We start from the raw sequence: 10,910 nt of genomic DNA, 5'->3' as shown, positions 1-10,910 counted from the left end.
GGGAAAGAGCAGACACAGCATAGGGAGGGGGCATCAGACAAATCCCGGGTAACCTCCCGCACAGCCACAGCGCGCTGTGTTCCCCTGGACGGAGTCTTAGCCTCTCTGACCCTCAGTTCCCACATGCAGGGTAGAGGGATAATAACACCTCCCTCACCAAGAACACAGTCCTTTAAGGACTGAAGTAATGTGTAGTAAAGCACCCAGCACAGCCTTTGACATCACAAATGGTGGCTGTGGTAGTGGTTATATAATTGTGGTCATCCACAGAACAGGAACGGCAGTAAATTGTCCACAAACTAACAAAACAACGACAGCAGCAAAGCAGACCTCACCAGCCTGACCCAGTCGGCTCCCTCTGCCCAAGGATGAGTGTGCTTGTTCTGGGCAGTGCTTTCCCTCCTCTCCAGTCAACAGTCTCCCAAACTGTCAAACCAGAAGGCTGGTGCTGAGAGGAGCTAAAAGCAGCTTCCTACGGTCTGTGGAGAAGCTTCATTGCAGATTAGCATGTGAAAGGATCTGATAAGTCCTGCAGGAGTGAGACTGTTTTACTTTTTAACCCACTTCTCTCCAAATGTGTTGAAACCTGGAACCCTGTCTTGGCTGAACGCTGATTAACATCTTGCAGGGCTTACATCTCAGAATACACAGTTAGGGAACACCACCCCACCTTTGTCTCCCCAGACTGCTGGGTCGTTCATCTGGATTCTCAAATTCTAAAGTTGCAAAATTTTGAGGCCTCGAGGGTCTTGCTTTGGCCAGCCTGGGCCAAGAGGGAAGTTGTGTATCTGCCAGGCTCAGGCAATCCAGGCAGGCCCACCCCCCCTCCATCGCCAGCCATCGCCCCAGATCTGTCCTGGGCAGCAGGTGAGTGTTCTGACCCAGGCCCTCTGGTTGGTCACTCCACAGATACCAAACTGGGGCCCGAGGCCTTCTGGTTTAACTCCGGCAAAGAGGCGGTGGCCACGCAGCTGAGCGAGAGCTACTACATCCTGAGGCCCGAGGTGGTGGAGAGCTACATGTACTTATGGCGACAGACCCACAACCCCATCTACCGGGAGTGGGGCTGGGAAGTGGTGATGGTGAGTGGGCTGGGCTGGGGGAAGGAGGGTGGGGAGGCTTAAACGGGTGGCAGGTGCCCTTGAGAAGTCCCAGTCAGAGTCCAAAACCCCGTGGCTCAGGCGCTGAGAGGAAGGTCAAGCCAGGTTGGCATCTGGCTGAAGTTCAGAAATCAAGGGTCAAGGTTATGGTTGCAGAGCCAGGAATCCCCAGCTGGGCACAGTCAAGCCAGGAACTTGAAGAGGGTTCTGAGGCCCGTAGCCTTGAGGCTCTAGCCCCGGTGCCAACAAACGTAGAGGGGCAAAGGCAGGGCAACAGCCAAGGGGGCCAGAGCACATGTGGTCACTGCCCTCTGACCCTGAAGCCTGGACCAATGCCTCAGATGTCGCCTCTCAAACAGGAACAGCTGCTAGGCCAGCAGCTCCCCTCCCTCCTCTCCCCAGAGCCAGCCCAGCCCCTGGCCACCCCTGCCCTCTCTGGGCTCTCTGCTCACCCACCCACTCACCCCACCTGTCTCTCCTCTTGTCCCCAGCTACCTAGTGGGAAATCTCATGCCCACTTTAGGGCAAGTGTCAAAGGCAGGTGTGGGGACTCTGGAAGGTTCCTTCATGGATGCTGAGCCTTCTCTGTCCTCCCCTCCTTCCCCACCCACTGCTCTCAGAGGCAGGTACTGTCCTGGGAGAGCCACGCCCTGAGCGTCACACTCAGGTGGGCACAGGCCTGCTCAGGATCGTTGTCATGGCTTGCTGGTCAGTCTCTTGCTTCCCTAAGGCCTCATTCTTGGCCTCCGAAGGCCAAGTGTTTGTGCTCCTGGGCCCCATCTGCCAACCCTCAGTGGGTGAGAAATGCATTTCTATGCAAAAGACAGAGAGCCCATGGCCTGCCCACCTGCAGCCCAGGGACCATATCTTCACGGAGAATCCTGGGATGACAGTCCCACAGCCCAGCCACGAACACCACCAGCGCCTTCCTCTGTCCCCACTGGGCAAGTGTGACATCAGTCTATTCCATGAGAGGCAGAGAGAAGCCTCCTCTCAGCTCACACCAGGTGTGGAGCCCGGGCACAGCTCCCCCGTTGGGACTGAGCTGGCGGCAAGCCCCCCAGCCTGGCGGCAGGCATTGAACCTTGAGAATAGCTCCGCCTTCTGCTTCCACAAATGCCAGGAGTCCCCCGTCGAGGGGTCAGGGGCCTGCCTATTGCGAGCTTCGGGGGGGTCCTCTCCTCTCGCCCTACCCAGGCCTTGGAGAAATACTGTCGGACGGAAGCCGGTTTCGCCGGGATCCAAGACGTGTACAGCAGCATCCCCAACCACGACAACAAGCAGCAGACCTTCTTCCTAGCGGAGACGCTGAAGTGAGCCGGGGCTGGGTCACTATTCTCTCCAGCAGACCACGCAGCTCCCAGGGGGCAGGCGGTCAGCAGTCTGTCCCTTCCCCAGAGTCAGGGTCTGCAGTCACAGGAAGGGGGCCCAGGGGGTCGGGCTTGGCATAGTGTGAGACCGCCCCCCCATGGGTGAGCCTTGGGCCAGGCCAGGTTCTACTCAAAGAGTGAGACTGGGTTGGACTCTACCCACTAGCATAGTGAAGTATTAGTTGGGGGACAAGTTCAGTTCTGTAACCTGTCTCCTCAGGTTCCCTAGGTCCATAAAACTAAGCTCCTTCTGCAAAATAACAAGGGCGGTGGTGTCGATATGCTGGTGACTTTCCTCTGCAGGGTTGCTGCACTGTCCCCTGGGCTCCTTGCTGTTCCCCAGAGCAATGCCCTTGAGCCTTTAGGGTGAACTGGAATGGACCATTCCTTCCAATAAAAACCCACGTGGCTTGGGAAGCTGGGGTTCTGGAGTCACCGCTCCCTGTTCATTTTAGTGCCCTCACATGTACTTTATAGAGTCTCCTGAGGGGCACATGGGGGAGAGCCCAGGGCTCAGGCCACCCTGCACAGAAGGAGAAGCTAGGCCACACGGTGCCCTGGCAGGACTCCCAGAGGCCAGGGGCAAAGGGCCTGAATGAAGCTGTTGGGTGTGGGGGCCGGGGCAGGGCCAGGATTAAACCAGGGCTGTCTGCCCCAAGCCCAGTGCGCTTCTCAGCATCACAGCCTCTCCCCTGGGTCCAACCCTCTGAGTGGATTTGGGATCTTGCCCACCCTGCACCGTAGCCACAGGCCTGTGGCAGAGGCCCCTGAGGTTCCTTCCCGGGCCCCTGTTCCCAGAGCACTGACAGCTGTGTCTCGCCCCCTCCCTGCCCGGCACAGGTACCTCTATCTTCTGTTCTCTGAAGATGACATGCTGTCCCTGGAAGACTGGGTGTTCAACACGGAGGCCCACCCACTGCCCGTGAACCACTCGGACAGCGCTGGCAGGGTCGGGGGCCAGCTCTGACCCCAGCTCCCTGCCGCCCGAGCTGCAGGGACGCCTCGCCTTTTCAGGTTTGGGGACTGTTCTCAAAGGGATTGGGAACGCAGGCCCCACTCCAGACAGATGTGCTGGACACGCCACTTCTCCTCTGTGAGGAGACAGGCCCGGAGACAGCGATGTCACACCAGGCCCAGACATTCCTTTCTATGGAGAATTTCTATGAAACCCGCTCAGTGGCCATTCCAGGGCCAAAGGACTGGAGGTTTGCATACCGACCCCGTGTATTTGGTTCACTTCCTTTCGTATTGGGGTTATTTTGGGTTTTGCTTGATTTTGCCTTTTCTCTACAGTTGTGTTTTATCACAAATTATGTTAGTTTTCAAAATCCCGTGCTTTCAAAAACAATCACCTTCATCAACTAAACCTTAAAGTATTTGTACGCGTACAAAAACCTTGACCTTATTTCTATATTTTAAATGCCTCTTGACCAACATTTACTATTCATTCAATTACGTGTCATTTACCTTATAATTTGAGGAGGGGTTCCCCTTTGGTTTGGGTTTAAGTGTTACGAATACTAGTGCTATTTTCATTATTGCAATGGAGAAATCTAAAAACTTACAATAAAAGAGTTTATTGAATAAGAAATACGATTGGGTTCGTTGCACATCAGTGATTCCTGGGAAAACTATTACAATGTTTTCAGAAAAATCAACCAGCAGTTGGTTTAAAGTATAATTTAGTAAATGACTCCAACTTCTATTACCTTCCCTTAAATAAGACCTAATATATTCGAAAAGGGGGAATATCTTTTGAAAGAGTTGGATATTATACTTGGGTCAAGGCTTGGGAGAGGCCCAGAGAGAGGCAGCAACTTGCCTGAGGTCACACAGCCAGTGAAGACAGCAGTGACCCGGCCCCTGTGATTCGCCCACCACCCAGGCCTGTGTTCAGGGGCTCCATCCTTCAGCAGCTGCTCAGGGAGGGCCGCAGGGTCAGACAGGGGAGATGCCAGAGACACCGTCCTCAGGAAGCCCACAAGTCAAGGGCAGAAGCACAGTAAGTGACGTGCCTGTATGTCGTGTGAAATGCGGCAAAGGAGACAAACCGCTGAAGTGCGAATGGCCAGGGCCTATCTTCGCGGTCAAGGAGAGGCTCTCTGGCCAGATAGCCTTCAAGCTGAGACCTAGAAGCTAAGAAGGACAGTGGGATGAGCACCCACAAATCCACTCTCCCCTGTGACCAGCCCCTGCTTCCCTGAAGCCCCCTGAAAGGAATCCAGGCCCCAGCAATGAGGTGAGCGCTCATCTTCCCTCCCCTCTCCCCCTTCTGCAGCTGTCCACACAGCTTACTTCGCAGGGACATGGTGAGCCCTGGGGTGTGGGGCCCGGGGCAGGGGACCTCACCTCTCTGGGCCTTCTTTTCCTGCACCTCCCGTGGTTGCTGTGAGAGCAGGTGGGACGCCACTGGTGCCTGGGGGTGTGGGAAGCGGAGGACAGGGACTCTGGCGTTTCCAGCTGCTTCCACTCAGCAGCCAGAGCTGTCGGTGAGGTCACCGTCGCAGAAGCCCTGGCACTGGGCGAATAAGTCACTGCCTGAGTCCAGCGAGTCACTTCACTCCTGAACCCGTGGCTTTGGTGACTCGCCTGTGCCCACAAGGAATAAACAAAAACTGCCCAACTAGTTTGGTTCAGTGGATAGAGCATCGGACTGCGGACCAGAGGGTCCCGGGTTTGATTCTGGTCAAGGGCACTTACCATACCCTAGTCGGGGCATGTGCAGGAGGCAACCAATGGATGTGTTTCTCTCACATTGATGTTTCTCTCTGTCTTTCCCTCTCTCTTCCACTCTCTCTAAAAATCAATGGGAAAAATATCCTCGGGTGAGGATTTAAAAAAAAATAAAAAAGGAAGGAAGGAAAACAGAAGAACATGTTACCCAAACTCTATAGAAAGGTTAGCAAATAAAGATAAGCTTAAAGAAAAAGCATTCACTGTCCAGCCCTCCAAGGTGAATACCATTATAGTTTCTTCTAGACCCTTTTCTGTGAAATGTGCAGGATATATTTTTTTGTAAATACTATACACCCTGTTTTATTACAATCTGCTTCTGTGCTAAACTGTGCATATGAACATATTTTCATGTCAACAAATATATATTTATCTCATTTCCCTCATGTGCTGTCTCATGCGGTGGGTCTAAGCCCTGATTGCTGGGCATTGGGGTTCTTCGCTGCAAACAGAAGCCAACTCCCTCTGACTTAAGCAATAATAATAATAAATAATAATAACAATAATAATGCCTTGAAATGCCTCGGGGAAGCTTGTGAAATCTCAAGAGAGTGAACAGCCAGACCTCAAGAAGGATGAGGACGAGGATTTGGCCGGGGATCCAGGCTGCGGGAGTCAGGGCAGCCTCCCCAGGCACGCCACCAGGACAGGTGAATCCAAGTGTTTCCAGATCCTGCCTTTTCCCTTTAGGACATGAGCTTCCAATCGGCCTGAGTCATGTGCCCCAGCCAAGGGAGGGCAGGGCATCTTGACTGGAGAAAAAAAATAAGGTTGCTACCAAAATAATAGACCTGTCTACAGGGCTAGGCACCAACAGCAGACTGTTCGAAGGTTTTGCTTCAGTTTTTCAGTATCATAAAGAGAGTAATGAGATCATAGCTGGCCATTCCTTTCCCTCTATCCAACTCCTCAGAGTCAATTCCTGGACTATCTCCCGACTACAGAGTCATTTCCAAGTTCCCCGAGGCCCCAGGCTCCCCGCCGGGCTCGTGTCACTGTCCTCCTCTCCTCCCCCAGCATCTCATCTTCTCCATCTTCTCTGTTACTGCTGGGAGCAAGTTGTAAAAAAGAATATTTTAAAATTCATCCTCCAGGAGGGCCCTTGCAGGTGAAGAAACATCGTCCTTTAGGCAATTTAACTCCATTCCAGGGATAAAAATAAGTAAGACCCAGGGTAGGCTGAGAGGAGAGAGGAATTAAAGGATGAATCATCCTCACGGAAGCAGAATCCAAGCTCCAGAACCAGGCCCTGAGCAGACCCTCCTTCGGAGCCGGGTCAGGGTGATGCTGGGCTCACTGAAGCCTCATTTCTGCCCTCGCTGTGACGGGACCCTTAGCACCTGTTCTCGTCATGTAACAGCTGGATGCTGGTTCCTTCCCAGAAAGCTTCAGTAGCACCTGGCTCCAGGCACTGAGATGCCGGAAGCCAGTCCATCCTTGCTGCTTGACACAGTCGCTGCAGGGAAGAAACATCTGCACAGCATATGTTTCAAGGGACCTGGCGTATATGGCATACTGTTCTTAATATGTTTGCTCCCCTTCTTGGCGCTGTGTGTTTTAACCAAGGTCACCTCTCCGAGAAAGGTTGTTTCCCCAGGTAGGGATTTCCCCCTGAAGTTCGGGAGGGAATAAAACCCTTTAACTAAGTGCCAGGCGGGTAATTAATCACTTTAACTATGAACAATCACGCTTAAGCTACATAATCTACTCCCTGGAATGGAGATAAGAAACGCCCTAACCTTTGGAATAGAAACTGCCAGGATTAAAATCAACTGATATAAATACAGATGTAACAAGACAATAAAACACAGAACTTGGCTGGAGATCCTGGCTAGAGATCCTGGCTAGGCTGCTGATCAACTGAATGCTGTCTCCGTCCACACCTTTGGGAGCCTCTGGACCTGATGGGGCTGGACCCCAACACTGAGACCTGCAGAGCATCACACCCCTGGAAGAGGGGACACGGTCCTTTTCCAGATGTCTCCCTTTAAGTTACTGTTTGCTTCTTCGGACTGGCTTCACGCACCACATTGTGTTTGGCAAGTTACAAAGTTCAATAGCCAAATGCATTGGAAGGAAAAGCAGAAACAGAACATATTATTTAAAGACAACATCCCTGAGATCCAAAATGGGATTCTCTGTTCTGTTCCCTGTACTTTGGGGAGGTCACCCTTCGTGGTTTGAGAAGGTGCTGGAGATGGGAAATGGGCCAGCTCCCTGCAGCTGCCCCTTTGGGGTCTATCCCTAAAAACACACTCCGATGCCTTTTATTTTGTATCTAAAAATATCTGTTTAGTTTCTTCTATTTGGGACAATATTTTTATCCCACTCGGCCTGTCTCTTAAATCAGAGCTTCTCAAACTTGAATGTGCACCTGAACCATCCGGGGATCTTGTTAACATGCAGGTTCAGCCCTAGCCGGTGTGGCTCAGTGGACAGAGCGTCAGCCTAGAGACCAAAACGGTTCCGGGTTCGATTCTGGTCAAGGGCATGTACCTAGGTTGCAGGCTCCTCCCAGCCTGGGCCTGGTTAGGGGAGTGCAGGAGGCAACCAATCAATGTGTTTCTCTCACATCGATGTCTCTGTCTTTCCCTCTCTCTTCCACGCTCTCTAAAAATCAATGGAAAAATATCCTTGGGTGAGGATTTTTTTTTTAAATGCAGGTTTGTATTCAGTGGCTCTGGCATGGAGCCTAAGACCCTGCACTTCGAACAGCCTGCCGGGAGATGCGGGTGCTGCGGGCCCTAGGACCGCACTTGGAGTAGCAAGGCCACTCCGCTGGCGTCTGCCTTGTGTTTGCATCCTGGAGTTGTAACCTCTCCAGAGTAGAACAGAGGGACTTGGATGCTGGGATGGCATCTATAGGTTCCTCGGCTGCAGAAGAATCGACCTTGAAACATGCGTGGCTATTGCCTCCTCCAGGGCAGTCAGGATGAGAAAGGAGCAGGCTTGCTGGTGGCTGGGAACCACGCTGCCCAGTGAGCTTTCTGTGACAATGGACATGTCCCATATCTGTGTGGTCCAGTAGGATAGCCACATGTGGATGTGGAGCGCTTAAATGTGGCCAGTGCAACTGAGGAACAAATTTTTTTTTAATATATTTTTATTGATTTCAGAGAGGAAGGGAGGGGGAGAGAGAGAGAGAGAAACATCAATGATGAGAGAATCATTGACCGGCTGCCTCCTGCACGCCCTACACTGGGAACTGAACCGTGACCTTCTGGTTCATAGGTCAGCGCTCAACCACTGAGCCCACTGGCCAGGCTGAGGAAGGAAATATTTGGTTTTGTTTCATTTTAATTAACTATGAATAGCCATGCGTGGTTCCTGGTCGCCGATCTGGACAGTGCAGTCTTAGAACTTAGAAAGCCTGTCCTCTGCTCACTGACTCCCTGGCCCTCCACCAATGGCATCATTACAAAAATAATCTTCCCTTGAACATACCTGGTTATTTTTATACTCATCCCAGCCTCTGATTGTTTTCTGCAAAAGCCCCTGGTTTTATTTTGTTTTGTTTTGTTCTCACGCACTGTCTGTCTGCAGACCACTGTGCTCACTGTGCATTAGGGCAGGTTGGAGATGAGAAAAGCAGAGTGGCAGGACGGAAGAGACCAGAACAGGGTGAAACCTTTCCCTGGGCTGTGTGACCTGAGGCAAGGCGCTTAACCTCTCTGAGCCTCTGCTTCCCCATCTGTGGAAAAGGAGGGTGATTTCCAGGGTTGAGCTCCCCAGCGTAGAAATCCAATACATATAGTAATGATTGCTCTATGTGAATGTCCTTTGTAAACTATAAAGCCTTGTGAAAATATGAGGCAAAACATTGCTGTCAAAATTCTTTTTTTTTTTATTAAACAAAATGCTCTGAAACCTGAAGGAAGCTGCGTCAACCAGGCCCAGGAGACAGACCAAACTCTCAAAGCAATAAATCTGAACATTTTATGCCTTTCGCATTGAGCAGGCATCTTGTCGTTGGCCCTGAATCTATGAAATTGGGAGGAAGATTTGTTGACTGTCCCAGGGCTTCCAGGGGCCGGCCTGGCCTTGGGGGGTGCTCAGGTCGGGGTGGAGGGTTGAAGGAAGATGCTGAGAGCGTGCCCAGGGATCTAGCTGAGAGGTGTGTCTGCTCTGGGGGAAGGTTGAGGTGCAATTCATATTTCCTCTTCATGGAGTCTGGAGTCTTAACAAATCCCACAGGCAAAGGTTCACAGAGGAGGAAACCGCGGCCCAGAGAGGCCTGCTCAGGTCTAAGAGCGGCTCTTGGCCTCTGGGCAGCTCTATGGAAGCCCAGAGCTGAGCCCCAGGGGTGACCCTTTCCCCAGAGGCTTGTAAACGCACCCATCCCAGCACCCGCTGACCTTCCCAGTCCCAGCAGCGCATCTCTCCAGCCCTGGGTCCAGAGACCAGCAGGGTGTCTGTGTCTTTAACCAAAAGCAAGTGTAATAAATAAAAGTTATCTGGTAAAGAAAACTTCCCTCATTTGTTTTCCAGGGGCTTTGGCTCATCAATCTTCCCCTCCTAACCTGCTTTGTGCTCTGTTAGCTTTGCTTCCTGACAGAACGGAATTTGCTTTGCTAATGGCATCTGCCCTATGCTGGGTGTCCCCAAACGTTAATGGTAACGAGCTGGAAGTGGCCCAGTTGGAAGCCAACACCAGATGCCAGGCCCTCAGCGGGTGCCACTGAGGCTGGGGGGCCAGAGCACTGGGCAAGGGCTGGGTCCAGCGCCCACAACTCCTGGTCCCTGGGAGTCACTCATCCAAAAGACATTGGCGTGCCCACCACGTGCCAGGGGCCCTGCGTCATGGTGCTGTCATGGCCGGTGACCCATGAAGGACAGGAGTGATGGGAGAGGCCAGCCCCTGCCCCACGCAGTCGCAGTCGGCTGGGTCATCCCCTGGAAGATAAGCATGGCAAGAGATTTGACTCGGACAAACCCACGCGCCAGAACTCAGTCCCCTGCACTTTAGAAGGAGGCAAATCATCCTCACCTCACCCGGTGGCTGGAGAGCAAAATGAGACCGCGTGGGGCACGCAACAGCCAGGGCCTTGCACAGGGGGTGCTTGGTGCCTGCTAAACCCCGCTGACCTCCCACCCCTGCCAGGTGCACCAGCAGGGGCTTGGCATCTCCAAGGACGGCGCTGCCCCCCTGGGCTCCGTTCTCTCCAGAGGCTGCCCTCTCCTGGGAAAGTGCAGACAGAGCTCCCAGCTCCTGGGGGCCTTGACATGAATGAGGAAGAGAGCAGCCAGTGGATCCGGGGTCCTGGGGACTTGACAGACAAAAATATTTCCTCCACCTCCATCCCCAGGTCACTCCCCAAGCATGCCCATGCCCAAAGCTGCTCTCCAGAAAAACCGCCAGTGCCACGCAGGCCAGCAGAGTGTGTGTGTGTGACCGGGAGAATGACTCACAGCCCAGCCGGCCAGGTGAGGGTGCCCTCCTCACCCCCCACAGAGAAGCTTCTGGACTCCTCCTGGCCCTGGCAGGTGAGGGTGCCGTGAACACGTGCTCTCCATCCCCGTCCATCCCAGAGGTGGCCTTCCAGCTGCACCATGACGGAGTAAGCCTGGAACTCTGCCATTTTTCTAGCTGACATGTTAGAAGTGAGCGGGATAGGAGTGGAGAGGGGCTGCCCATCTGCTGCTGGACGGGCAGGGCCAGGGAGGTGGACACGAGGCCAGGGCCCAGGACCCCGCTCCCCAGGAAGCC

The 10,910-nt window shown here is 53.1% G+C and overlaps 1 protein-coding gene and 1 long non-coding RNA gene across 2 annotated transcripts in view; one reads left to right on the top strand and one right to left on the bottom strand.

Moving 5' to 3' along the window:
- MAN1C1 (mannosidase alpha class 1C member 1) overlaps positions 1–4,064 on the top strand; it is a 112,096-nt gene extending 108,032 nt beyond the window's left edge. Inside the window, exons 12-14 of the mRNA XM_006777521.2 lie at positions 910–1,082; positions 2,298–2,413; positions 3,311–4,064. Coding sequence (XP_006777584.1) covers positions 910–1,082; positions 2,298–2,413; positions 3,311–3,437 — 416 coding nt within the window. The 3' untranslated portion in view covers positions 3,438–4,064. The remainder of the gene's footprint in view (positions 1–909; positions 1,083–2,297; positions 2,414–3,310) is intronic.
- A 4,965-nt stretch (positions 4,065–9,029) lies between these two features.
- LOC107181431 lies at positions 9,030–10,904 on the bottom strand. Its single transcript, XR_001512135.1, has 2 exons — positions 10,647–10,904; positions 9,030–10,420 (listed from the first exon to the last, which is right to left on the bottom strand). It is a non-coding gene; the product is annotated as an uncharacterized LOC107181431 (long non-coding RNA).
- Between the last annotated feature and the right edge of the window lie 6 nt (positions 10,905–10,910).

Source organism: Myotis davidii, unplaced genomic scaffold, assembly GCF_000327345.1.
Source record: "Myotis davidii unplaced genomic scaffold, ASM32734v1 scaffold149, whole genome shotgun sequence".
In the NCBI taxonomy this organism is placed as follows: domain Eukaryota; kingdom Metazoa; phylum Chordata; class Mammalia; order Chiroptera; family Vespertilionidae; genus Myotis; species Myotis davidii.
This window is presented reverse-complemented; position numbering and strand designations above follow the sequence as displayed.